This window comes from Ptychodera flava, chromosome 9, assembly GCF_041260155.1.
Source record: "Ptychodera flava strain L36383 chromosome 9, AS_Pfla_20210202, whole genome shotgun sequence".
Lineage (NCBI taxonomy): Eukaryota > Metazoa > Hemichordata > Enteropneusta > Ptychoderidae > Ptychodera > Ptychodera flava.
In genome coordinates this window covers 44,908,420-44,934,602 of record NC_091936.1, presented here as the reverse complement: position 1 = coordinate 44,934,602, position 26,183 = coordinate 44,908,420, and the positions used below count along the sequence as shown (strand labels likewise).

Here is a 26,183-nt window from a genome sequence, read left to right as displayed (position 1 = left end):
ACAGAGTACCATACACAGAGTGGCAACACTTGCATGCCTTTTGTTCCATGGTCGTCTCGGTAGATCATGGCTTTTCATATTAAAATGAGCTTCAAAGGTGTTAAACCTTTTGGAGGTTTTGTTTGTGGTTGATAATTACACGAGATTATGCGAAACATACGACGAGATGGCATCGTACTGCCAGTCGCGTAGCAACCATAGTTACTTTGTGAGCTCTCAGGCCAGAAACACTGCTTCACGCCAATCAAAACATAACACGCCAGCAGTTTCATAAACATGTCCTTTCTTGACGCACTGTAAAAGACAGTATGACTGACCGTAAACCATTGAGTAAAACCAGACAGTATCGATAAAAGACTTTCAAATTTGGTTCAAACACACTCATTATATATTCATAAAAATATGAGAGGAATTTTTAAAACGGTAAAACCCACTTTCCTGAAGCTCAAAGCACTCCCGTTTTCGCCAGCACATCAATTCCGATCAGCACCACACGACAACAACAACGCAAACTTTGTCGAACATACTTTCGCTTAACAATTGGTGAAAATCCGAAAATTACCGAAGGGTGCATGGTCGGCACTCTTCGGAAAAGAGAGCCAAGAGCTTCGTAAGGCGAGGCAAACATGGATTGCTTATGTAACCGCTTCACGCCTTAAACAATAGCGGTTGCCACTCTGTCTATTTTACTCTGTGGTACAGACAATGGCACTACAGATGCAAAAAATTCGAGAATCAATCGAGTCTAGGTTGTTGGTAACACAATACAGTTAATGGTCATTACGTCGCATGTTATTTGGAAAGTGTTTACGGGTGACCATTTAGACTCTGTCGGGTTGCATTCTTGAGAGGTCCCGCTGGACTTTGAACGGTATCTGCTTTTTGTTGGCCCTTTGAAAACACTAATTTCGTAGTCAGAAGGTATTCTCGTTGAACATGAACTCATTGGGCTGCTCAACGATCATATATGGGACATGCATCACGGCATGGCAAATGTTCAGCTACACCTTGAAGCCCCCCAGGTTGTTGTTTTTTGTTACTAGAGCATGCGCATTACAGGAAACCCCCCAAGTTTTACAGAATAGACTGCCCAGCTCACTTCAGATACTGATTCCTGCCGTACGCATTTTGAATACATTTTACGCAAATAAAAACTCAGTTGCGTAAAATCGTACGCAAGTTTTGAAATTGTAACGGAAACGCTGATGGGCAACTGTGTATGGGCAGCTGGATGCTTGACTTCCCGGAGAAGGAGAGCTGTCACGTTCAAGCTCAGGATTATTTGTCGATCAAATTTCAGTAAATTTACCTTACCTAGATGAAATTTTGTCTATAGGCTGAAATTTCGCCGAATTTTGACGAAATTGCATCGATTTTTCAGGTTCATATCCGACATTTTTGAGTTTTGAGTGCAGACAGAAATAAGTTTTGAAGCAACATGGCTGCGACCCCATGTTGACCCCGGTATCTGCTAAAGTGCGGGTTGCGGGCTACGGGCTGCGGGTTTTTAGAATTATGGCTAGATTTCTAATATATGTAATATGGCATTTAGTATATAAGAAATAAAACCTTTAGAATGTGTCTATTATAAATAATGATGATCAGGTCTATCGTACAGTATCCCTTTTCCTGCGAAGTCCATATTTCACCATCAGGTAAAGATGGTTAAAATTAATGTAACACTACTATATGGTGTATTTTAACGTAATACTGTATATTTGAAGGCTGTTGAAAACATCAATGCTGTAAACTTGATTTTTTGGACTAAAGATGCTATAACAGACCAAACCAAATGGGTGAAAATACGTTATGTTTCTGAAAAAAATCAAAATCTGCTAAACTAAAAGCGGCGATTCCGAGGACCAATTTATTTATTCCGAGCTGCCTGGCCATTACAAATAATTAGGGATCTGAATCACTTTTCTTTCTTGCCATGGATGTGAGTGAGAAATATACGTAATACCAGACTGACAAAAAAAAATCGCGCCTCGGAAATGTCGCCACTTATCGCGGAATGAAAATTGTTACATTTCTAGTATCAGGCCACAGGAAGTAAATTCTTTGTAATGCATCCATTCACAATTCGGTTCCAGGGCAACTCATACAGAAAATTAAACAATGCCTAGTTAAATGCAATGCATAAGGAAAGATTTGACTTAAAAAAGCGTAGCAGTGATGTGTATTGTAAATGCCGTGTATTTTTCATGAAATCTTTAAATAGTAAAAAGACGTACAACAAAGGACTTAGTTTACTTTGCCGTTTCGGTTCAAGCGAGGTCGCGACCTCAGAGAACGACATTCTGCTAACACTTTACGCGAGAATTTCAGTGGGAAAAACACGCCGGTGCGTTGCCTTATTTTCAGGAATCGATCTAATAGGAATATTTTTGGATGAGTTTGTGTTCTGCAGCTCTCAATAATTTATCTCCTAATATCATGAACGTATGACTTGCACCTGGAGTATGATAGTCGCTCCATGCCGGTATGCCCCCTTCAAGCATTTGATCCAGCGTGACTTTGAAAAGTTTCCTAGGACTATAATCGTGTTCACCACAATAAAATTATTGAAACGGCGTTGAAAACGATTTCGAAAATTGTGCTTTTATCGGCGGTTGAACTAATCTGAAGTGTGAGAAGGGCGAAAATGATATCAAAAAACACACATTTTTTCATGCCCGCAACCCGCAAAATAGCGCATCCGGTTGACCCCTAGCCCTGCGTACGATGCTATGTGCTACAGCTAACACATAGCATCGTACGCAGGGCTAGCGAGAGAGTTGCCGACATCGACGGTTATTTACGAGAAGTGAATAAAAGACTGTCATTTTTGGAAGCGATCGAGTAGCTGAGGTAGGCTGGGATACGACTTGGGCCCAAGAACGCTGAATTTCGGCAGTAATTTGGCTTTTTACGTGAAGTCCCAAAATGGATTTGAAGTCACCGCTACGGGTCTTTGCAGGGCTGTGGTGAGCGGGGCGATTAGCTGTAGCGGAACACACAGCATCGTACGCAGGGCTAGTTGACCCCAAGTGAAAATGTGTTCGCGATCAAATCTTCCTATATTTTTTTCAGAATTTTCGACAAAATCATTGCTTCTTAAATCTTTTGTAAAATATAAAATACTAAAATAAAAATGCGATGTGCCATGTCTCCAGATTTCTAAAACATCGTTCGTTGACCGTTCGACGGAATACTCATTTCGCAAACTTGTGACGCAGTTGAAATTCAATACTGACCGCCAAATAATCTTAATGAGACGAGATCATTCTAGACCCCGGTTCTAGACATCCTCCAAATTATCCAACCATTCGCGTCAGAGTTCAGCTCGCTTAGAGTATCATAACATTCTTCGGCCTTCGTTTAGATCGACCCTAATCTCTCCCATTTAGGAAACAAATAAGCTTACACAAGCTACCTCGACAAAACTTCGTGCACCATCCATGACCAAACGCACTACAAATCTGTCTTGACGTCATCATCTCCTTACATGGTAATCTGCATACCGTATTTTTTAGCAAAGGAGACACAGAATACGTCGGAGTATTCAGTTTCAAAACGTATTACATTGTGTGATGTTGTCAAAAAAAGGTAATGTTACTGCAGTGGTATAAATTACAAAACACAAAAGTTCAAATCGGTTAATTTTGGACTGGCTTTACCCAACATTTCATATTGTTTCTTATGCCAGATTTGACCACGTACTTACTGGCGACCCCTTTACATGCAATTTGTGTCAAATGGTGTGTTCTCCTGGAAAACAAACGTACGATTTCTATATGAAGGAGGCGAAATTTGCCCTCAAAACTCGAAACCACCCCTTTATGGGGTGTACCTAGCTATTTTGAACGAGCTTCTCGAATCTGCAGCTCTATTTCGAAATGATGGTCTGGTTTTCTCAGCTCAAGGATAAGTGTTCTCCATCGCTGTGGGCATTACTATTCTCAACTGGGGGTACAGTTTCCAGTCGTAATGTTTTTCATTGTGTCCGGGATATAAAACCTTTCCTTTTCAAACTTTCAGTTTGATTAACACTAGTCCACATCGTGTCAGTGATTAAACATGTTTCAAGTTTAAATGTTAAATTCTGGTCTCGAGCCCTCCTGTTCGACCAAACTGAAATTACCCCTCCCACTTTGGCTCGTCCAGTGGGTGTAGCAAGGGTCGTGCCATCGCTTAGGAAACGGAAGGTGCATTAATTGTTGCATTTCGATGCACATTTTGATTATATTCAGAAGGTTTTGTGGCAAAAACTCAGATAGAGAAGCATTAATATTCACATCTCACTTATTCATGACTGGCTGAGAGCAGCACTTCCATTAAGTTAGCATCATTACGCCATTTATTATGCCAAGAAAGATGAAGCCAAGACATTTTGCCCCCCCTGGTCTCAGCCAGAAATGGTTATACCTTACAGAGTTTTTTCCCACGGAATGAAAACAAATGTACTTGGGCTGAGGCCCAAGTACAATAATAATAATATTTATTTCTTGAAAATAAAACGCTTTCCATGTAAACACATCACAAAGCGCTGTATATAACTTGATAAAAAGTGAACAGGCATTTAAAGTGGTGTATGATATAAAAAGTCATTCGGTGAATAAAAAAGTTTTAAGGTTTGATTTAAAAATGTTAAAATTCTCACTACAACGGAGTAAAATGGGCAGCCTGTTCCACAACCGTGGAGCACTTGTAGAAAATGACCTTTCTCCGTAAAAAGCCGTGTTAACAATAGACTAATAAAGTGTATAAGCTCCATCTGTAAAAGAGCGAAGAGTGCGGCCAGAAGAGCGAATTTGTAAAAGCTCTCTTAGGTACGAAGGAGCCATATTATTTAAAACTTTGTAAGTCAAACAAATTATTTTAAATTCAACCCGTTTCTCTATAGGGAGCCAGTGCAATCTCTTAAGTAATGGTGTAACATGTTCTGTTTTCCTTGTTTTAGTGATTAATCGTGCAGCGGCATTCTGAATAGCCTGTAACTTATTAATTTGATAATTTGGAAGACCATAAAGAAGACTGTTACAGTAGTCAAGCCTTGAAGTAACAGAAGCATGGACTAATTATTCTGTTGATCCCTGGTCTAAAATATTTCGGATTTTACTAATCCTCCATAAAGCAAAAGACGTTGTTTTACACAAATTTGCAACATGGTATGTCATGGTCATTGAAGCATCAAATGTGACACCAAGGTCATACACTGTGGATGATGAATGCACACTGACACCCCCGACTTGTACATCGCACTCTCCTGGTTGGTTATCATTACCAAACTTAGAGGAGAATCTTATAACTTCAGTCTTGCTGTCGTTAAGTACAAGCATGTTATCATGCATCCAATGACGAATCTCACTGACACAGTTTTCAATTTGTTCACTTGGTACACAATCACGCGACCAAACAATATACAGCTGAGAGTCATCAGCATAAAACATACCTTGTAATCTGTGGTTATCTATAATGTCCTCAAGGGGTGCTATATACAAACTAAATAAAACAGGTCCAAGGACAGAACCCTGGGGAACACCACAAGCAAGCGATTGTGCCTCCGACATCACCGACCCAACACATACTCTCATTGTTCTGCCCTGTAAATATGAAGTAATCCAGTTGAGGACAGTACCGTGAATACCAAACCGATGACGTAGTCTATGTATCAATATATTATGGTCTATGGTGTCGAAGGCAGCTGACAAATCAAGACGAATTAGAACAACATCATCCCGGCGATCAAGAGCCCGTAGTACGTCATTTTGGACTCGAATGAGTGCAGTCTCAGTACTATGTCCCTCTCGATAAGCCGACTGACATTTGGCATGCAGACTATTATTGCACAGATACGAATTAATTTGAAATAAAACGGACTTCTCGATCAACTTAGAGATGTATATTAAGTTTGAAACGGGTCTATAATTTTTCAAAACATTTTTATCTAGGTTTGATTTTTTTAACAATGGGCGTACAATCGCTGATTTACATGGGTTTGGGAATTTACCAAAATTTGGTGAAGAATTGATGATACATGTGATTGCTTGAGATACTTGATGCACGCACTGCTTTAGCAATACTGTTGGTATAGGATCATGACTTGAGGATTTAGTGGGTAGCGAACCTATGAGTTTCTCAACAAAGTTAATGGATACTGGTTCGAAAGCGCTGAGATTACAACGTAAGTCTGTAGGAGGGTCTGAAGGTGGAACAGATATCAGAGTCTCACGAATCTTTTCGATCTTGGTGCGGAAGAATTCTGCGAAAATGTCCGGTAAAAACTATTTGGGTCCATGTCCGGTATGACTGAAGCTAACACACCCTTAGTACCAGCGATCTCATCAATTATACGAAACAAGTTCTTGGTATCCGCACACGCAATGCGATTGCGATGGTAGGATGAATGTGCATCACGTAATTTGGTTGTATACTGGTTTCTAGCAGATTTAAACATATTTCCATGTACAACCAGGCCTGTCTTCATCCACTGCCTTTCTAACTGACGAAGGTTTCGACGTAGCATTAACAATTCTTCTGTAAACCACGGAGAACGCACTTTACCCAAAACCTGTTTGGTGACAATAGGTGCATTGTCATCAATAACTGAAGTCATAGCATTATTGTACGCGTTCACAAGCTCATTGGAGCAGCTATCAACTTCCGTGAGACTTGGCAATGACGATGTCGCAATTTTCTGTTGAAGAGCACTAATGTCGATATTAGCAAGCTTTCTCGAAGATCGGAGAGTTTTCCGTGGGGGTGGTCGCATGAATACTGTTGAGAAGTGAATAGCTGCATGGTCAGATGGCAAGAGCCAATCAGATTTGATTTCGTTTACGCAAGGATCAGCTGCACGGGTGATAATGAGGTCCAGTGTATGGCCTTTGGTATGTGTCGGGCCAATAACATGTTGAGCAAGTCCCATCGAGCTGAGTAAATCTGAAAACTTAATGTTATCAGTATTCGCAACATCGTCAAAATGAATGTTAAAGTCACCAACAATAACTAGCCTCCCAGGAGAACAAATCACACTCTCCAAGACGGTAGAAAATTCACGTAGAAAATCGTTGATAGTTCCCTTTGGTGGCCGATAGATGACTAGAAGATGAACAACGGATGACGAAATATTCAAGTTACCATCAATGACTTCAAAACTCTTAAATGACTGTGTCTTGTTTGAGATGAATGTCTAAAGATAACAGCCGTCCCTCCACCTCCTTGTTTCCCGCGTGAAACCTGAACTATTTTATAACCACTCAGCGATGATGATAAACGCGCTGGGATGTTATTGTCTGATTCTTTCAACCATGTTTCGGTTACAACAAATATATCAGTATTATTTTGAATGATAGAATCAGAGACAGACTGTATCTTGGTACCAATGGATCGGGCAATTTCATAAGTCGTGAACTTCACGGTGCGAGCTTGTACAGATGTTGATCCCCTACGCAGGGTAATAAGATTTAACAAATTGATAAAACGTGGCTGACGCACATTTAGACGCTGAAAGATACTTAACACTGTGGTTATAGGTTTACTGATATTCCTTTCTGAAAGTCGAGCAGGTTAATTGGTCGTTATCAAGTTGCATGATTGGGTCCTTGCAACAATATTAACACTCTTCTTGCAGAAACCGGCTCTCTTCCCTCTGTGAGTAGGTGGTTTGCGTTGTAGTCCACATGACTTAATCACATTCCAAACTGCTAATGGTAATCTCTGATTGGTCGGCGACTTACAAAACAGATGTAACAGACTTCTACTGTACAGCATAACTAAAAAAATAACTTGTAAATGAAGTCAACCTTGAACAATAGCCTGTTGGTAATGGCGGCTCGGACCAGGATTCGACCTGCAAGTTACTCCAGCACCGCCGATGCCAAGAGCAGAATAAATGAGCAAAATACTGAGTTTCTCGTGTAGTAGGTTGCATGTACAAATGTTCATGTACGCTGCTTGTCACTTTAAGTCCGTTTAGGGAAAGCACAGGCGAGAAAAGGCAAAGGTTTTGGGAGCTCGGTCATGAGGCTGCCGGCCAGGCGCACTCCAATACATGCTATGTTGCGTTTGCATATTCTGTACTATGTCATGCATAGTTCGGATACAGATCAAGAACGAGGATATGGCTAAACATCTATATAGGGATACAGTTGTCGGAACTGCGCTCAAAGGTCGTATGGGACCCATCCGACCAATGTAAACACTGTATCCAAGGTACGATGGTAATTGATGAAAGTTAAAACATGTCTGTCATAACCTAGATTGTGTAACTGAAATGTTGCAGGTATAGTGATGAGGTGCATGTAGACAACATGCACAAAATACATTGTTTGTAAAAAATAATCTCGCTCAGGTGACGTTCCGACGACCGTTCCCCTTTAAGAGCTAAGTGTGATGTAAGAATGACTGACCGAAAACAGACAAACTAGTAAAGAAACATCTCCGTCCATTTTTCTGACCCAAACTGATTGAAAAGTCGTTCTATACTCCAATCGTCAAGAAGACTTCGGAAATTTGATTAAATAATCACTATTATGATTTGAGCTTGCTTTGTAAGTATTTCATAATAGTTCCTTGGGTTAAATCACCCCGATTTGACAAGTTTTAAGTAAAATAATAATGCTGATGTGTAAGTCATGAACGATGTACTCTAAAATGTTGATATTACCCACAGTAACACATCTCCTTCTACACTATGACTTTTCCCTTTAGCAATTAAAACTGCTTCAAATCTTTCCATGTTATATCGCAAAGAGACACTGAGTTCTTCACAATTCAAGAATTGCGGTCCAATTTTGCTCGGCGGTATGTTTAGCATATCACTATATGTACAAGTCCTAACAGATTGATTATTTACCAACAAATATGTCTTTCAAGCATAGCTCCGACGCCAGCCACCGTTTAAACTTTAAACTTTTTCCTGCTTTGATGTCACGAATAATACGGATGTAATGTACAGAGTCACTTAACTTTCCTAGATAGAGTAATATCAGGCACGTACTTCAGGTTTTGTATTGTTGTTCCGCATATTGTTGATACCTGAAGATAACAAAAATTTCACTGCTGCAGTTCTGCTAACTATATACGACAGGAGCAATTGAAATTTTGGCAGGACCAGTGACTGATCTTTGCCGCTTTTGTGTTTAAACACATGCGTCATATTGAATCACACTACACCACTGCTATAACTTGCTCAAAATGTTGCTATTAACACGATTGGAACTAATTTGGGAAAATTGCATGGTGAAGTAATGTCGGTATAATCTGTAAATGATAGCTCATTTGCTTTCCTTTTTAAGTTATATACTTTTTCTTTTGAGTAAATTGTAATATTGCAACATTCAGCTATAGGGAACCTAACACTTTTGAGGACTTTTAAAAATATGAAGATCTAATTATCCCAAATAAGTTCCAATCGTATTTACTGTAAACAGCATTTTCGTCGAACAAACAATAGAGCGAGGGCATACGGCTCGTTAACTTACGCCATTTTGCGCTTGTTTTTTAAAACAAAGGAATCATGCAAAGAATGACCCTCTATGAAAATGGGTTATACGAAGCGAAGCTCTTTCCTGTCCCGATTTTCGCTCGCACTCCCCAGCGCTAAAATTAGGAGCGTGCGGATGCTGAAATGGTAACTTACACAGCGACTGGGGAAAAAAAGAAGAAGCTAATATTGATGTTACTGAACTGACCCGATCTGACCTCCATGCAGAAGTTACACCTTTTGACGTTCCACCTTCTGCAATGGTATAGTCCTTTCTTACGTAGGGGGTACTGTATGCGTACGCATTACACTCTCAGACGTTCGAGCCGGCAGCTTCACAGGTATGTTTGTGTTTGAATCATTTTCCTGTAAAATCGTTCTAGCTTAAAAGCATTGAAAACTTGCAAAATACTGATCGGAAGATCTGGCTGTAACGCTGGCGAGCGTTTTCTATGTCGATTTTAGCTAATAATCTTTTAAAAATGTATCTTTTAGAAAGCGTAATCTCGTATATACACTTTACAACCGGGGTTGTAACAAGCGGCACGTCACATTTGACGACCCCTGTGTCACCTGCAGCTCAGTTGATGGTGTTCCTTAAGTGATCTGTTTGACTGTGTATGGGAAAAATTAATCTCTTCGCCCAAGCTTCTTCAAAATGTCTTGTTTTTATTTCCAATAATTGTCCGAAAGGAGTGCCACTGGTCGTTAAGGGGATTCATTTTTCGTGATGAGTTTGAAAGTGTCACCAACCACCCTCTGTGTTTTATCTTCGTTTAAGTCCAATTTTTATTCCATGCTTTTCATAAACAAGGCATGGAGATCATGTTATCTTGTGTCATAAAGTTCAAAGAATCATTTCTTTGGAAATTAAACATACGGAGGTAATTAGCTTTCCTTCATATATGATATATATTGTTGCAGACATGCGTTAAGTAATTAATTCATGGAATTGTTGTCACCGAAATTGGCGGGATAGTAGTTGGTCAAGACGATGAGACCGGCAACATCGAGCTAGATTATGAATTTGATAAAGCGTTAAAACACAGCTACAACATTAATGTGCTACCCCTGTAATTTCTGTTGAACACGGCTTTTATTACAGCCATAAGTCGCACCCGGAAATAATTTATAACCATTAAAGATTTCTTCAAACTTCCTGTTATATATAAAGCAGGAAATTTACTTCTGAAAAGTGCAACCTTGTTAGCTAAACAATCTGATTAAAGAAATGCGGAATGTCTAGTTGCATGCTCGAAGGCTTGGATTTCTCCAAAGCCAGAGGTCAGACGAATTATTTTAGGGTTGATGGTTGACGCTAAAATGCATTCTCCTTCATTCAAACGAATACCAGTCTAACTTCTGCATTCAACAATACTTCCATACACCCTAATCTATTTTGAGCTGCACAATTTGCTGACATACTTTGTACTTCATCTTTTGTTTCACACAGTATACACGGAAAAAGTAACTTAGGGATGGACCATTAGACCTTGGGAGGGGGGGTGGTCACAATGAAATTGTGAAAAATTTTTTTTTACCATTGTAAATTTCTGAAATTTTTTTTTCCAATTGAGATTAGCTGTGCAAATTTTTTTTTCAGAGTAAATTTTCAGATTTATAATTTTTTTTTCGTTCATCGCTGTCTGAAGATAAAGAGGGCAAACATGTGGTGCCAAGCACCACAAGCGGCCACGCAAGCGGTCACTGGGAAGAGGTCAGGAGAGGGGTGTCCCCCTGCTGCTGTTGGAGCTTTTGAAAAATAGAGATTAAAATGGTGTTATTTGGTCGCACTTGGGGAGTAATTTTGCAGGGGGTGGTCAGGAGGGGGTGTCCCCCTCCTGGCGTTGGAGCTTTTGAAAAATAGAGATTAAAATGGTGTTATTTGGTGGCACTTGGGGAGTATTTTTGCGGGAGGTGGTCAGGAGGGGGTGTCCCCCTCCTGCTGTTGGAGCTTTTGAAAAATAGAGATTAAAATGGTGTTATTTGGTGGCACTTTGGGAGTATTTTTGCCGGGGGAGGTCAGGAGGGGGGTATCCCCCCTCCTGCTGTTGGAGCTTTTGAAAAATAGAGATAAAAATGGTGTTATTTGGTGGCACTTTGGGAGCATTTTTTTCTGATTACACATCTTCCTCTGAAACATGGTCTTCTTGCTCCTCAGTAGCTTCGTATAGTTTTGAAAATTGACTATTTTGGTTTCCTTGCTTCCCTTTCTACTGCGTGGTGAAATGCCTACATTCACCCCACCAAACATCATGCATATCTCATGATTTATAATTGATTTTGACAAGCTGAGAAGCTAAAATAAGCTAAATAATATAGTGAAATTTGCATATTTGTGTTTTTAGAGCAATTGTTGCCCTTTTTTGATCAAAATATCTATTTCTCTTTAGCAGCATGTCCAAATTGATTGGATGTGTATAGATGTGTTGAAATTTCAATATTTGTCTTTTTGGGCAATTTATGCCATTCATGGTCAAAAAATCTGTATTCTCTTAAAGGGCTTGTCCAATTTCTTTGAAATTTGCTACACAAAAACGATTAACCATGCAGATTTATTCAGTATTTGCTATCGAGAAACTTTCAAAGTTCAACCCTTTTATGTGTTTTTGTGTCAGGATTTGTTGGATAGATGGGATTCTACGTAGTGTATTGTTGAATGTTAAAACATGTGTTGCTGTTGTTATTTGAGGCTTTTTTTTGAGAAAAAAGAATTGAAAATGCCTTTTTAAAAGCAAAATAATACTACATAATGAATTGATATGTTGTTTATCATTATTGACGTGTTTCTACTTGTTCACACATTCTTGCATTCATCATTGTAATAAAATGCTGTGAAAAAAATGAAACTGATGTGGCCTGCATCTGTTTACCTTGATCTTAAAAGGCAAATACAACTTTCTGTCTTGACAACCATACCATAGTTTCAATGTTTTACCTAGTGTACCTGCTTGGTTTGTACGCAGGAAACAAGTAGAAAACAGGCTCTATAATTTCATAATTTTCAAGTGATCAGAATACAAAAGTCCTGAAAAGATAAGATAATCACAACTTCCAGTATAAGGGATACAGTCACTCTAAATGTATAAATTAAAATTAAAAATGTGCCGGGAGGCTGTATTAAAAATACAGAAAGTTGCTTACTGTCGGTAAAATCTAAAACAAATTCAAAATTTTAAAGACTTTTGCAGATTTTTTTTTACGCCTTTGTCTTCTTATTAATTTTTTTTTATTTTGCAAACTAGTTTGAAGATTTTTTTTTCCTAACTTTCTGCTCTGAAAATTTTTTTTTTCTGTTTTTGACCACCCCCCTCCCAAGATCTAATGGTCCGTCCCTTAGTTGTTATTTCATACATTTACCATAACATATCAGCAATGATACATTACATTGTATTACCATGCCCTGTCCATCGGATTTTAATTGGTCGAGCTGAACCACGTGACTGCCCACAAATACACAGTAATGGTTTGTTTACATGCCCGTGAATATGAATAATATCGTAAACATAGTAACTTTAAACCTAAAACGAAAATTATAATTTGTACAAAGATCATAATCAATCACAAAATAAAATGGAGCACTTGCGGGCCAAGTTTAGACACTTTTTTCCAAAAAATATACCAATTTTCGTTTATTGCAAATACTAATTAGTAAATTTTGACGGTTTTTCGGGCTCGTTGATAATATAATGGAAATAACAGACTCCGCGCTGACCATTAACGGTTATTTATGGGCGCGGGCTCGAGGAAAGCCGAAATTAACGGGCTCGGCAAGCCTCGCCCGTTAATGTTTGGCTTTCCTCTCGCCCGCGCCAATAAATAAACGTTGACGGTCAGCGCGGAGTCCGTTATTTCTATATTTATTGGCGCGGGGGAGGGGAAAGCCAAAATTAACGGCTCGGCTTAATTTTTGGCTTAGTTTCCTCTCGCCCTTGCCCACAAATACATATTAATGGTCAGTGCGTCGCCCATGCATTTTAAGTTTAACGCAATACGACGTACACTGTGCCGCAGTCAACATCTCCAGTGTTACACGTCTCGACAAATGAGATCGCTGTATTTGCGCCATCATACTAGTATGATAAACTACCCAAATGTCGCCAGGCCCTTGCGTCGTATCAGTAATCGTGTGGCATTTGTGCCGCGCCATACACTGGACTTCGTCTTGTTGTCTGTCGTAGCACAAATAGCACGCATGTTGATACGACAGAGGAACAGGTGATATTGGGTAATAACCTCTAAATAGTCTCTACTTATAGAATGACCATGACTGTCTTGAGTCTTCTTTTGGGCCTTCTGCTATATGGCAGTGGAGCGAGTGTTGCTGTGAGTGGTAAGATATTAAAATATTTAATCATCTAAAACTCTTCTTAAGGTATGCATGGAGCATCAATGTGTACAATAAGCGAAAGGTGCAGGGACAAAGGAATTCTGATCACTACGATGCACATTAGTAAGATAATAAAAGAAATGTGTGTGTGTCAGTGTCTGTGTTTGTTGGTCTATGTATGCTCGATTCATAATTTCAATTAAACGTTAATATATATGTATATGTATATGTATATATATATAATATATATATATATATATGTATATATATATATACACAAAGAGTGAGAGACAGACAAGCAAACAGACAGACAAACAGAGAAATGTATGAATTAATTGACAAACTTATTGTTGCTTTACACTTATATATGAAACACATTACAATTACATCAATTGCACTTCTTCCATGTTTATTTTAGACCATATGAAATGTCAAAAGTTCATCGAAGGAGGGTATCATTCTCTATCATTATCTGAGGTAAGTGTTTCTGTAGCCCTATTGCACTTTGTTCACAATAACACTGCATTAATTTTTCTAAATGAATGTTGCTATTCATATAATAATTAATGACGACCACCCGTATCCTAAAATAAAAGCATTATATATGAACTCGGCTCCGCAGATATGCAGTACGACGTGAAACGCCGAGGATGTGTCGAAATGATATACGTTGTTCAATTCCATTTATTTCTTTTCCTGTCTGATGCAGATGACGCCGATTGGTACTGAGTTGTACAAAGTACCAGCTTTTAATGAAAGGACAAGTGCCTCCCATTACTTCTTTATCGACGCTTGCGTAAACAAGGTAAAGGCATCACAGTACTTCTATTCAATCTCACATCAATCGTGCTCATAAGTCAATCAAGCCGTACACATGGATACAGCCGGTAAGACCCTCCTGTGGAGGAAATGGTTACTAGTGTATGAATAAAAGTTGCCCACTGTCGCTCCATGTTTTTCTGCACGCCGTTCTCGAATACCGGATTGCAGGATGCAGCTTTTGCCCCCGCTTTCTCTGTACGGCAAGAACACGCGTACGGTGGTGCACAAATCAGATGCTAAAAAATCATATTTTTCCCGAAAAATGCGAATTTTTCCGTACTCTTGCAATTTCAGGCAGGGCTGTTAATCGCCTGTGCCCCCAGCCAAATTATATCGACGGGACAAAGTATCCAACAAAATGGTATTATCTGGGACAGAACGTACGTGCTTTCTTTCGAGAGTCTTAGCAGTAACATCGCTTATATATCTTAATAGGCTTATAACATTTTCTATCAGGTGACATTGATTCTGCGGTCTCTGTCCCCGTGTCTGGCGCTGATGGAATACTTGATGTACGTTTCCCCGGCACTTACCCCTATTTGGTACACGAAGGAAATTCAGCGAAAAGAAAAGTTACAAATGGTCCTCAATTTCGACGGTCCAGTGCACCTACCAATTTTCGTTTATTGCAAATACTAATTAGTATGCTATGACATGAGAAAAATTCTAATTATACATGAATCAGTGTAAATACAGTCAACAGGGACCACGCGATGACAGTGGGGTAAGTCACCCCTGACCCCTCAATCCTCGCCAAAATTTTGCGTCCGTTCCAAAGAAAACGACCTTTGGGGAAAATCGGGAGAAAATTATCGAACCCACGATCTTTGAGGCTTTGGATACTAAAACATCGCTTATACTAGTCCAAAATGAGTATACTCTTTTGACGCGAACAAGTAGAGAAGAAACAGTGAAGAAATACCCTTGCTGCGACTTGTGCAGGTAGATTTCCCACAGAACTTTCCCACGAGCGTGCGTGTAAATCGCGTATTGCTCGCTTCATCTGTCAAGGGACCGTGATCTGTCAAAGTAATACAACATATACGAAAAAGGAAAACAACGGTTTCCAAGAAATCAGCTTTTGAATTCCATTTCTACAAATTCCTATCAAGTATGGTAGCCCGATATTCAAGACCCTGGATCCGTGTTTATTAATGAATGGAAAGTTGTATCGGCGCTCTGCATACGTGATCCCCGCACTTCTGGAATTTCATGCAGCCGAAGGAAAATAAATATATGGTTTTAAATCTGCACATCTGGAAAGATCTAACTCTAAGACATATCACAAATTAATGTTTATCAATTTTGCGGCAGCTTGAATGAAGAATTACCCCGCCTAACGACGAAAACAAATAAAACCTTGATATGTTACGAGTGTGTGGTTGTGTTATCCAGGGCCCTCGGAAAAACAATACATACATAGAGTTTGCGCGAGGAAATTTAAAAATTTGCAGACGTTCGAGCTGAAACTTTCTGTACTTTGCACATGAGCGTCAAATAGCAACAAGTTTACTGACCGTTGCCCTGATGAGGTAATATTTGCTCAGAGTTTTGGCACGCGAAGGGGCGAGACGGGGGATACATTGTACACGCATTATTCTGCCGTCGTGTAATAAACCGAACTTCTCTTCGCTCGCCGGCTTTCATGCGACTACTGGAGTTGTAAAATTGTGAGCAAAAATGTCGCAAACAGCTTAGTTTGTTATTTCAAATACTAAATTTGTGAATGAGGACAAAGAGATGCAGGCTAAAATCAATTGATAAAATTTTGTTCAGTGTTGTATCATTGATACCAGAAATATACAAATGTATCCAGAAATACAAAGTTTGCAAATATTGAGTGTAAATAAATTTTGCATTTGAATTTTTAGGGATGCGTAGATATAAACATTTGATAAAAATTCTTTGTTGCTCGATATGCTATTTGCAAACTGGTGCACAATGAATGAATAAAAGTCAAGGTTCTGATGTTTTAATATGATTTCTTGCCATATTTATATGAATTCCGCCCATGACCACATACACATTAGACAGAAGATGCCATGGAACAAAAATTAATTTATTTGATCAGTTTTTCTTTAAAAAAATCATCTCAACCGTTCCCTTTTTTCATTTTTCAACAACTAATTAAATGATCACTGTGGAAGGGAACCGAGACTCATTCCAAAGTCCAAATGTCTGGAAATTAAAAACAAAATATTAATAATACACAGCAACCATAAATGGCTTAATCATATCATGGTCTCCAAGCCTATAAAACGGTTTAACCTTAAATTGCTGTTTATCGATTGTGAAACTTCGCAGTCATCTTGCTTTACATTTCAGGCAGGAAAATCTTTTTGTTAGATATCGTGCTGATGGAAATGACTAGCGAACGAACTTTACAATTTGCAAAGAAAACTGTGAAAGTATCTGCATTTTCTTTTTGGATATCGGTGTTGGCGAAGAATTTCACCTTTTAACCCATCATGTCAAGGCACCGCAGCAATTTTGGATCTGATGCTTCTAAATTATTTTAACAGAGCGCACATGTTTCTTACATCAACACTGCTGGCATGGTACTTCAAAATCGGGAACTATTCCATTAAGCAGGCCCGGGTTCTGCGAAGCATCTTGTTATAATTAAAGATTAAATCAGAAATTTTCTACAAGAGTTTGGAAATAAGGCGTTAAATACTAGATCAATTTTGTACCGGTGTACACTTGTTAGTTTGTGGTGTCCATACCGTTAACTCTTTCGAATGATCTGTAATTAATACTGAGTTTCTTCAGCATTGGCGGAATGTTCCAAATATTGTATTCGTAAGATATCTTGCCTACAAATCTCCTTTACAACCTTTGTTTGATGTCTCCTAGCGTGTCTACGTTTGCCTGTTGACAAATGAAAATGAATTTATTAACTTAACCGTTATTGAACGGTTTTAACTAGTTATATGCCGATTTTAAACTTGGTTGAAAAATTTTCTTTCGGGCATAGATAGATTTCACCAATATCGACGACTGTAAAATAACTGGTGGGTCCATAAATGAAGATGGCTGGCAGATATCAGCCGCTGAAATCAGCGACATGCTTTTTCACCTCTTTTAACAGGTGTTTGTAAAATGTGTTTGTAAAGCCAACATATTTGTACATACTGTAATCCCCTCTCTAAACATATACGACTCGGTAAGAATTTTTATTTGAATACTATGTCTCTTCATGCGTGATCTAAAATATACAGAATTTGGAAATATCGAAAAGCATTTCTTCTGAGATTTTCTGCGGTCCATAACTACAGGTTGTGCCGTATCTGGTGATGAACCTAGCGACAAAAACGCGTATGTGGTCGATCTGACTTGTCGTCTGTAAGGCTGCGTTAAAAATAAATGGTGAGGGGGGGGGGGGTGGAGGAATCGCGATTGAAATCTTATTTTTTTTCAGATCCCCACCCTCAATACCCTCAAAAATTTTCAAGTCCCCCCCTTAATACCCTCTAAAATTTTCAAGTCCCCCCTAAATTACCATATAGCCGCATATTTATAGGGAATGCACGTAGAGTAAAAATAAACATGTAATGTTGTCGTTCTGCATGCAGATAATTAACACTACCTCTTATCAGCCGGTTGTAGAGCCATATACCTAGGGCAAGTTCTTAAATTGATTCATTTTTAAATGCATCAGTGGACTTTTTGGATTTCTCAATCTAAGCCGACTTGAGTTTATTCAACTCTGACCAGGTCAATGGCACCAGCTGAAAAGCACACAAAATGACAATCATGAGAGAGTATGAAAATTGTGTATTCCTGGCTACGTTTTACCAAATTGTGAAAAATGAGCACAGTGACCTACCGAAAAAATTATGTTTTAAAAAAACAAGACATATCCAACTTAGATACCACTTATAAATGTTTTACAAATTTGACAATACTGGAAGGTTAAAATATTCCATGAATTAATGTTTTAATCTCGGAAATTTTGGGTGTAATAAAAAATAAATAATTCCATGTAACCACACATTTTTAAATTTAAATTAGAGTCTTTACTGTTCAAAGTTTTACTTTTGTGTTATTGTACAATGAGATGTGAAAATTTCATTCACTGCATGAACTTGAAATGAATGGTTTTATATATTGATTTTTAGTGATTTTAGAAAAACTGACTTTACATCGTACATTTGTATAAGATCAAGTATGGTGACCTCATCTTTTTTCTCTAATATTTAATTGTTCTCATATGCCAGAATTCAAAAATCTATGGTAACTGTTAGTCCCCTAGTCTTCTATGTGTTGCTCTCTGGCTGGATCTTGTGTACATGTATATTTCACTATCAATTGAGTGTCCCATGACCGAAACTCTTCTCAAACTACTTCAGAGTCAGAGCTACATGTATCACTATCACTTCCAGTATGTAGTAGAAAGGCAGTAGTTGTATTATTAACTTTTTATTTGACATTATTTTGTTCAGTTTATACAATTGCGTTCTTGTTCTACTCCCTACAGCATGTTGAGCTATCCAGTATTCAGCTTGCGAACACAGCCTACGTGTACCGTGCATTTGTATCATTCAATTACCACCAATATTTAGACAAATGGGCTTTGTTGACAAACTGAATATTGTGTTTTTTAGCATGCTGTAGAGAGACACCAAGAAACTATGTTTGATACATTGCATAGAAAGATTGAAAAATTATCAACAGTTGCAGCTCCTGCCCCATTACAAGACCAACTTGTTTTACGAAAATGTAATGACATTCATAGATTTTTAGATTTTTTCGAGATTAAAGACATAAAATACGACAAAACGGTTCTAGATTTTGTTTAATTATTACTAACATTGGAACCATTGGATGACATCAAAATGTTGGTAGTCAAACTATTTTCAGGTCCCCCTACAGGCAGAGCAAAACTTTCAATTCCCCCCTCGACTACCCCCAAAAATTCGAATCCCCCTGAATTCCTCCAGCCCCCTCACCATTTTCTTGAACGCGGCCTAAGTCACTGATTGTGCCCGTCATTTTAGCATTTGTGCCAAAATGAACGAGAAAATGACATAAGGACTAGCAGAGAGGACATTTCACGGAATTCTGAAGTGTTACTGATTTGAAGTGGCTAAACGTAATATAAAATTTCCCCAAAAAGCTACAAAAATAAATTTTAATTACAGAATTGATTTGCCCGAATACACTCTGTCCTTCTCTATAACTTCACCTTGAATCGCCAATCACATCGATTGATGTTTTTTAGCGCATTCTTTCGTCCACTTTCATACACATTGGACTAAAGCTAAGAGTAACGATTGGACAGTAAAGTTTGTCTTACCATACGTCAGTTTTGTCAATATTTAACCCCCTTGAATAAAAGAATAAAAACAAGTGATACTCGCAATCGCTGTGATGGAAGAAGTGACACTCACAGTCACTATGATTGCTGCCCAATGTAATCAGATGTAGATAGCGATCCTTGAATTCAAGCAAAGTCGCATCAGGCATCCCTTCTTCAAATATCTTTTGTTCTTGCCTTCTTTTGCAGAATGACAGGTTCAACGTGAACAGCAAGGGCGTCCTGTATCTTGCTGGATCCCTCGATCATGACATCGACCAGCACTACCAAGTAACAGTATTTTCATACGATGACAGTGTAGGTTTGCTATTTTTGCTGTATTTTGCTATATTTACCAGACTAGTCGCCATTGAAACTATTATAGCTTTAACCTTTGATAGTAATTCCATTGATTAATTTTCCCACAAGAAGTCAAGTACCGACTGTATATTTGCCCTCCCGATGTACATTGTATTTACCGATTGTTATATTTGCCAATAAAATGCTATGTATCATGCAAACATTGATAACGATTTCTAATCCAGATTAAACACAGTTGTCAGCAAAGCATAGGACATTGCATACATAGAGGCCGTGTTAACAAGTCGAAACTTGGACATGATTTTGCAATTTTAGGAATAGAACCAGAAAGTGCACTATTTAGCAAGAACAAAAACACTCCCAAAAACATCATAAGATACAGGTATAGAACTTAATAAATAAAATAGTAAATAAAACGAGCTGTAATTGAGAAACTGAAACAGCTTCAGACTTGTCACGTTGTGAAAATAGGGGACGGTTTCCCTATTACCTCATCACACCACTTCCCGTGACCGTTAGTACAATGCTCCATAGGCTTAAGACTGAATTTATCTTTAACAAACCTTCAGAATGATATAAAATACTATCAAAATATTAGAACTATCAAAAGATACTTTTTCAAGAATACTGTCATTGATGTGTATTTAAAACATTGATGTTCGCTGTGACCTGCAATCTCTGCAGATCCGGATACTTTCGTAATTTAACTTCTTTGTTGTGTACACATGACCACTTCATTTTATTCTACTCCTTAATAGGTTCCCTTATAGTTAATATTGTCTAAATACATGTAAACCTCTCATAACATTGACGAGTCACTAAAAAGATGACAAATGACAAATCCCTGTATATTTTCAGGCTATCGGGATCAATCAATGCGTGAGGTATACTGTGGATGTCACAGTCGAGGATGTGTCCGGTTGGCCACCATACTTCAACGAGTCGTGTTGCTTTTGCCCTACAGTCAAGAATCGACCTAAAAACTATGTATGTGTTGGTCCAGAAATGTATTTCTTTTGAGCCCAAACATTCTAATATAAGCTTACACTCCGAATGCGCGATTCCAATGCGTTCAATCAGTGTATCAAGAATACTCTCATTTCAAACAGCGCTTTTTCTGGTGAGGGGTGCAAAGTCTAATAACCTTAATTACAATTATATACAAAGGGTCAATGCCAACAAGTAAGATAAGTACAGGTATACCCAGGTATACCTGCGCAGCTGTATTAACAGAAATTAGTCTCTCAATCCTAACTCTCATTAAAATTTAATGGTTAAAAGGGTCATCCTGAAACTTTTGCATCGCATTTTACAGTGTCACTCTTATTTTGCTTTCAAAGGAATTTTACAAAGATTTGTATGATAACACATTATCTAGTTTGTAAGTCCAACAGAACTAGCCCTCCTGCGTAGCGACGTGTATTTGCAAAAAGAAGAACAGGTTTCCGCTGAGTGGCAATGAAAATATTAACATCGAATAACGTCAGCATCCAATAATGCGGACCTGTTTTACTGTTCCCAGTCGACACACAAAAGCAAGTTACACGAACTAATCTATCCTAAATGGTTTGGAATGAATCGTAAATAACTTTGTTGACGTTAGTAATGTAAATCACTGACCAAAGAGAAACCTAGGATGTCATTTACTTTCATTATTTATAAATTGTCTACGTCATAAAATTACAACCCTATAAATGGTACCCTGATAGCATGTATGTAAAGGTGTTTCAATTTACTTTCAGCCCTTCTTTATTGAAATTTTACTTGGTGAAGCTCAAGTACCTCTGGAAGAAATGACGTCGGTGCTTTGGACAGACAGACTGTATATGGATACGAGTTCGAGTGGATGTAAGCATTTGAAACATATAATTCACGCTCAACTCTTCTCTTTTATCTCGGATATGATGCTTTATAAGTTCTATAACTTTCTTTACACCGCAATTATGTAAATATTATGTATGAAATAAAATTCCGGGACTCCTTTTTTCAATGCAGGAAATCTATCACAAGTATAAATAGTTGATAAATACACTCGTGTCTTTAAAATATACTATTACTTCTTATCCCTTAGAACTTTGACAAATTAGTTTACTGACAAAAGCTCACGATAATGACGTCATTTTCTCACTTCGCAGGTAAGATTGATATGTATTTTATGTTAGATGGTGTAAGAGGCATGTTATCGAGGGGGAATTTCCGTTCTGAGCCTGTCATTGTGAAGTGCTACAACAAAGTCACGAATGAAGAATTTACAGCCGGAGACATAGAATATTTTGAGGTAGGACTTTATACAGTAAGCTTATGTATGTATGTATGTATGTATGTATGTATGTATGTATGTATGTATGTATGTATGTATGTATGTATGTATGTATGTATGTATGTATGTATGCATGTATGCATGTATGCATGTATGCATGTTTGCATGTATGCATGTATGGATGCATGCGTGCATGCATGTACGTATGTACGTACGTACGTACGTACGTACGGACGGACGGACGGACGGACGGACGTTGGTAGGTATGTATGTAGGTAGGTAGGTAAGTAGGTTGCCAGGTATGTATTCATTCTTTCAAACATCCACACTTGTTTACTGAATCATTGTATGATATACTCATGTTGAAATCTCCTACTTACGATATATTCCAGTCCATCCGAAAGATACCAGTTCGTCTGCAGAAAGACGGTTGGTTTGCGGAAAGACAAGATTATCATTTCCATAAATTCAACATAGGCGATAGGTTCATTCAAGAGATCTTCGCCGAAGCTTTCCTAGCATGCAGATTTGTATTCCCTGGCTTGTTGGACGTTTTTAGCATTACTGGTACCTTTAAAATCCTCGGTAAGAATTGCGTTCTTGGAAAACAATGAGACTTAATCCCATTTAGTTACAGAAGAGGACAATTGGCAGTGGCAAGTTATTGTTTATCAATATGGACCTTTTGCTAGGGACGGTACATGCCTGTCTTGAGAATGTTTGTGGCAAACGTTTTGCAATTAATTATGGAAATATTGAAGGGCGTGGTTCAAATAATTTGTACTGCATTATTTATATGTTTTGATGATTGTACATATCATTTAAGGTGGAACGCGCCTCGGGGACAGATAGTAGGATTCCCAAATTTTATTCTTTTTTGAGCTAACACTTGTGGGGGATCATTTTAAAGCTCTTGGAGAAAGAAAACCTTCCACCGTCTTAGTTTTTCGAAAATCCAAAATTTAATTTCCCCATATAGGGTTAACACAGGAATGGCGGCCATTTTGAATTTCAAATATCGCAAAATTTTGGGTAATATGTTCACTAGTTCCAAACGTTGCACGGTGAGCCCTCGATTTTTATTATTGATTTGGTAAGAGAACGGTTGAAAATTTCATTGAGGAAAGTTTGAGGAAAGGTCTAAGTCTTTCACTTTCGAGGCGCATACTACAGTAAACCAGAATAAACGCTGGAGTAAATACCTCATAAATACCGTTTGTTTCATAGCTCGTGGCTCATTGATACGTATGCGTCAGTTCAGCACAATAATAATTATTGACCGCATGGTCGCTGCAATTGCAATCCCATGATTCTTGTGATTGCGTCATCGTACGTCACGGCCCAACTTCGATAGTTTTTTTATTTTTAGCAAGATTTGAAAGCAACAAAGTAATAAAACTACAAAATTAGCTTTAAAAATGAATATAAATCAAAAATCATTCATATCCGTGTATTTTTGTTTGGGATAAAACATATCGCACTGTTCCATAAACATCCGTGTTGCAGGCGCGCTGGCAGCCGTCGAGGGTCACCGCCGGCACCGTGGCACAAAGTACGCTGCAGCGCTGAGTAGTCTCAGTTCAGCGAGCTTGCCGTACGCTGGCTGTGACAAAGAAGAGTATCTTAAAAATATCTTTATCCAAAACCCATCTATTAGTAACAGTGAACTGTCACTTTATTGAAATACATAGCTGTGCGAGCTTATGGACACAGCCCTGGTGTGACATTAAATATGAGGTTTGGAATATTCCCTGAATTTAAAGACTGTTATCCTTTGAATAATGTTATACAGAATGAACTCAAGAGAATGACATTCCTTATATTCTTAAAGGTTGCCCGGATGGATATTACGGGGTCCAATGTGAGAAACAATGTATCTGCAAGAACGGGGCAACTTGCCACACCCTTCATGGTTCGTGCAAGTGTGCCCCCGGTTGGAATGGACCTTCGTGTGATAGACGTGAGTGTACGGTATTCATAGCTTAATAGTTACGTTAACTAAAAGTACATGGAACTATTGATTAGTTTTAAATTTACATTTTCATCTTCATGTTCTTCACCCTAGGGCACATGGAAATACTATTTTAGTTATGCGACCATAAAGCAGTGTGTACATACGCAATGTTATTGTTGGCAATATGAATCCTTGTCTTAACGAACGATTTACCTATTGTCATCTTCGTGTAATACTTGGAGAAGAACAAGAAATTGCAATAGTTTTGTAAAAAAAGCACAAAGTTATAGAAAATATATCAAACGTTACAGCTAATGGAACTGTTATCATTAACAAGTATGGACTACGGCGACTGCGCTTGTTCAAATAACCTGCTTACGTAAATTTTCTTGCATATATATCTCTACTACACATGTCACTACGATCGATTTTGAGTTTGCAATGTATTTCAATACTCCGACTTAGCTTCAATTTAACGGTCTTGAAATTTTAATTAAAGATTCACACAGATTGGTGGGAGATATTCAGTACTTCATGCATGTGTTGATGATGTGCCACGATGCTTTCTGTTTAATTTAATTTTTCAATGCTAGATGACAGAGAGGTCTGTCTCGGTGCACCTTATCGCGAAGTTTTCTACGGAGACCATGTTACAATCTCAGCCAGAATGTATAATGTTTCCCTGGAAAACCGCACTGTAACTTGGTACCTGAACGGATCGACTCACACACTGAACAAGTTAGAAGGCTTTGCTGTTAGGACTGATTCAAGGTACCATGCTGGATGTACTTATCTTACTTTTTATTTATTGGTGAGAATAGTTTTCAAGTGTAAATAAATGGTATATGTCTAGTTTTGGTGATAAAGTATCAGCTGATCAATATCGACAAGCAAATACCAAAATAAACTTTTACTTAAAAAGTGAAACGAATGAGCTCTTGTTGCCGACATTTTGCATGTCCCGGCACGACACAGAAGGAAAAAAATCTATACTTGAAATGCACAATACTCAAATCTGTTACTCACCATTTCATATGAATTGTTAAATTGCTCAATATACATACATTTTTATTAGTGTTTGCTTCTTAAAGGATTGAGCCTACATTTTTTAACACGATGAAAACCACTCAAATCTTACAGAAATTTAACACATCTCTGTAGTCGTACATATATACTAGAACATTCAGATATCATAGAAGAAACAAATATATAGGTTTCAACAAGCCTTACGATATTTCTTTTGTCGCACATTTGCTTAAAAGCCGGACTAGTGCTGTTCAATGGAACCTTACCTTTCCCGAATCTCCGCGAAACTAACTGCCCGTTTGATCTAATTCTGTATTCATATGTATCCCTGGCAGGCAGCGTTCAGATTGTCTCCTGCCTTACGGACCATATCCCTCTCTGTGTCACTTCATTTGCCAAGTTTGCACGGTAATTAAATAACTACTCGTTTCTAGTTTGAACAGAGCAGAATTGGCAATATTCAGTGTAACAGAGCAATTGACAGGAACCTACTTATGCTCAGTAACTGATAATAACGGCAAGGGCACCAACTTTACAGATAGCACAGTTCTGTTCTTCAAAGGTATGTATGTATGTATGTATGTATGTATGTATGTATGTATGTATGTATGTATGTATGTATGTATGTATGTATGTATGTATGTATGTATGTATGTATGTATGTATGTATGTATGTATGCGTGCGTGCGTGCGTGTGTGTGT

At 38.2% G+C, this 26,183-nt stretch overlaps 1 protein-coding gene across 1 annotated transcript in view; it reads left to right on the top strand.

Annotated features, from left to right (window-relative positions):
- Nucleotides 1–9,779: 9,779 nt before the first annotated feature.
- Nucleotides 9,780–26,183, top strand: part of LOC139139692 (fibroblast growth factor receptor homolog 1-like) — a 34,206-nt gene continuing 17,802 nt past the window's right edge. Inside the window, exons 1-12 of the mRNA XM_070708551.1 lie at nt 9,780–9,810; nt 13,729–13,802; nt 14,218–14,276; nt 14,509–14,604; nt 20,131–20,238; nt 21,100–21,228; nt 21,984–22,089; nt 22,377–22,519; nt 22,894–23,086; nt 24,333–24,461; nt 25,049–25,226; nt 25,916–26,043. Of these exons, the coding sequence (XP_070564652.1) occupies nt 13,730–13,802; nt 14,218–14,276; nt 14,509–14,604; nt 20,131–20,238; nt 21,100–21,228; nt 21,984–22,089; nt 22,377–22,519; nt 22,894–23,086; nt 24,333–24,461; nt 25,049–25,226; nt 25,916–26,043 (1,342 nt within the window). The 5' untranslated portion in view covers nt 9,780–9,810; nt 13,729. The remainder of the gene's footprint in view (nt 9,811–13,728; nt 13,803–14,217; nt 14,277–14,508; nt 14,605–20,130; nt 20,239–21,099; nt 21,229–21,983; nt 22,090–22,376; nt 22,520–22,893; nt 23,087–24,332; nt 24,462–25,048; nt 25,227–25,915; nt 26,044–26,183) is intronic.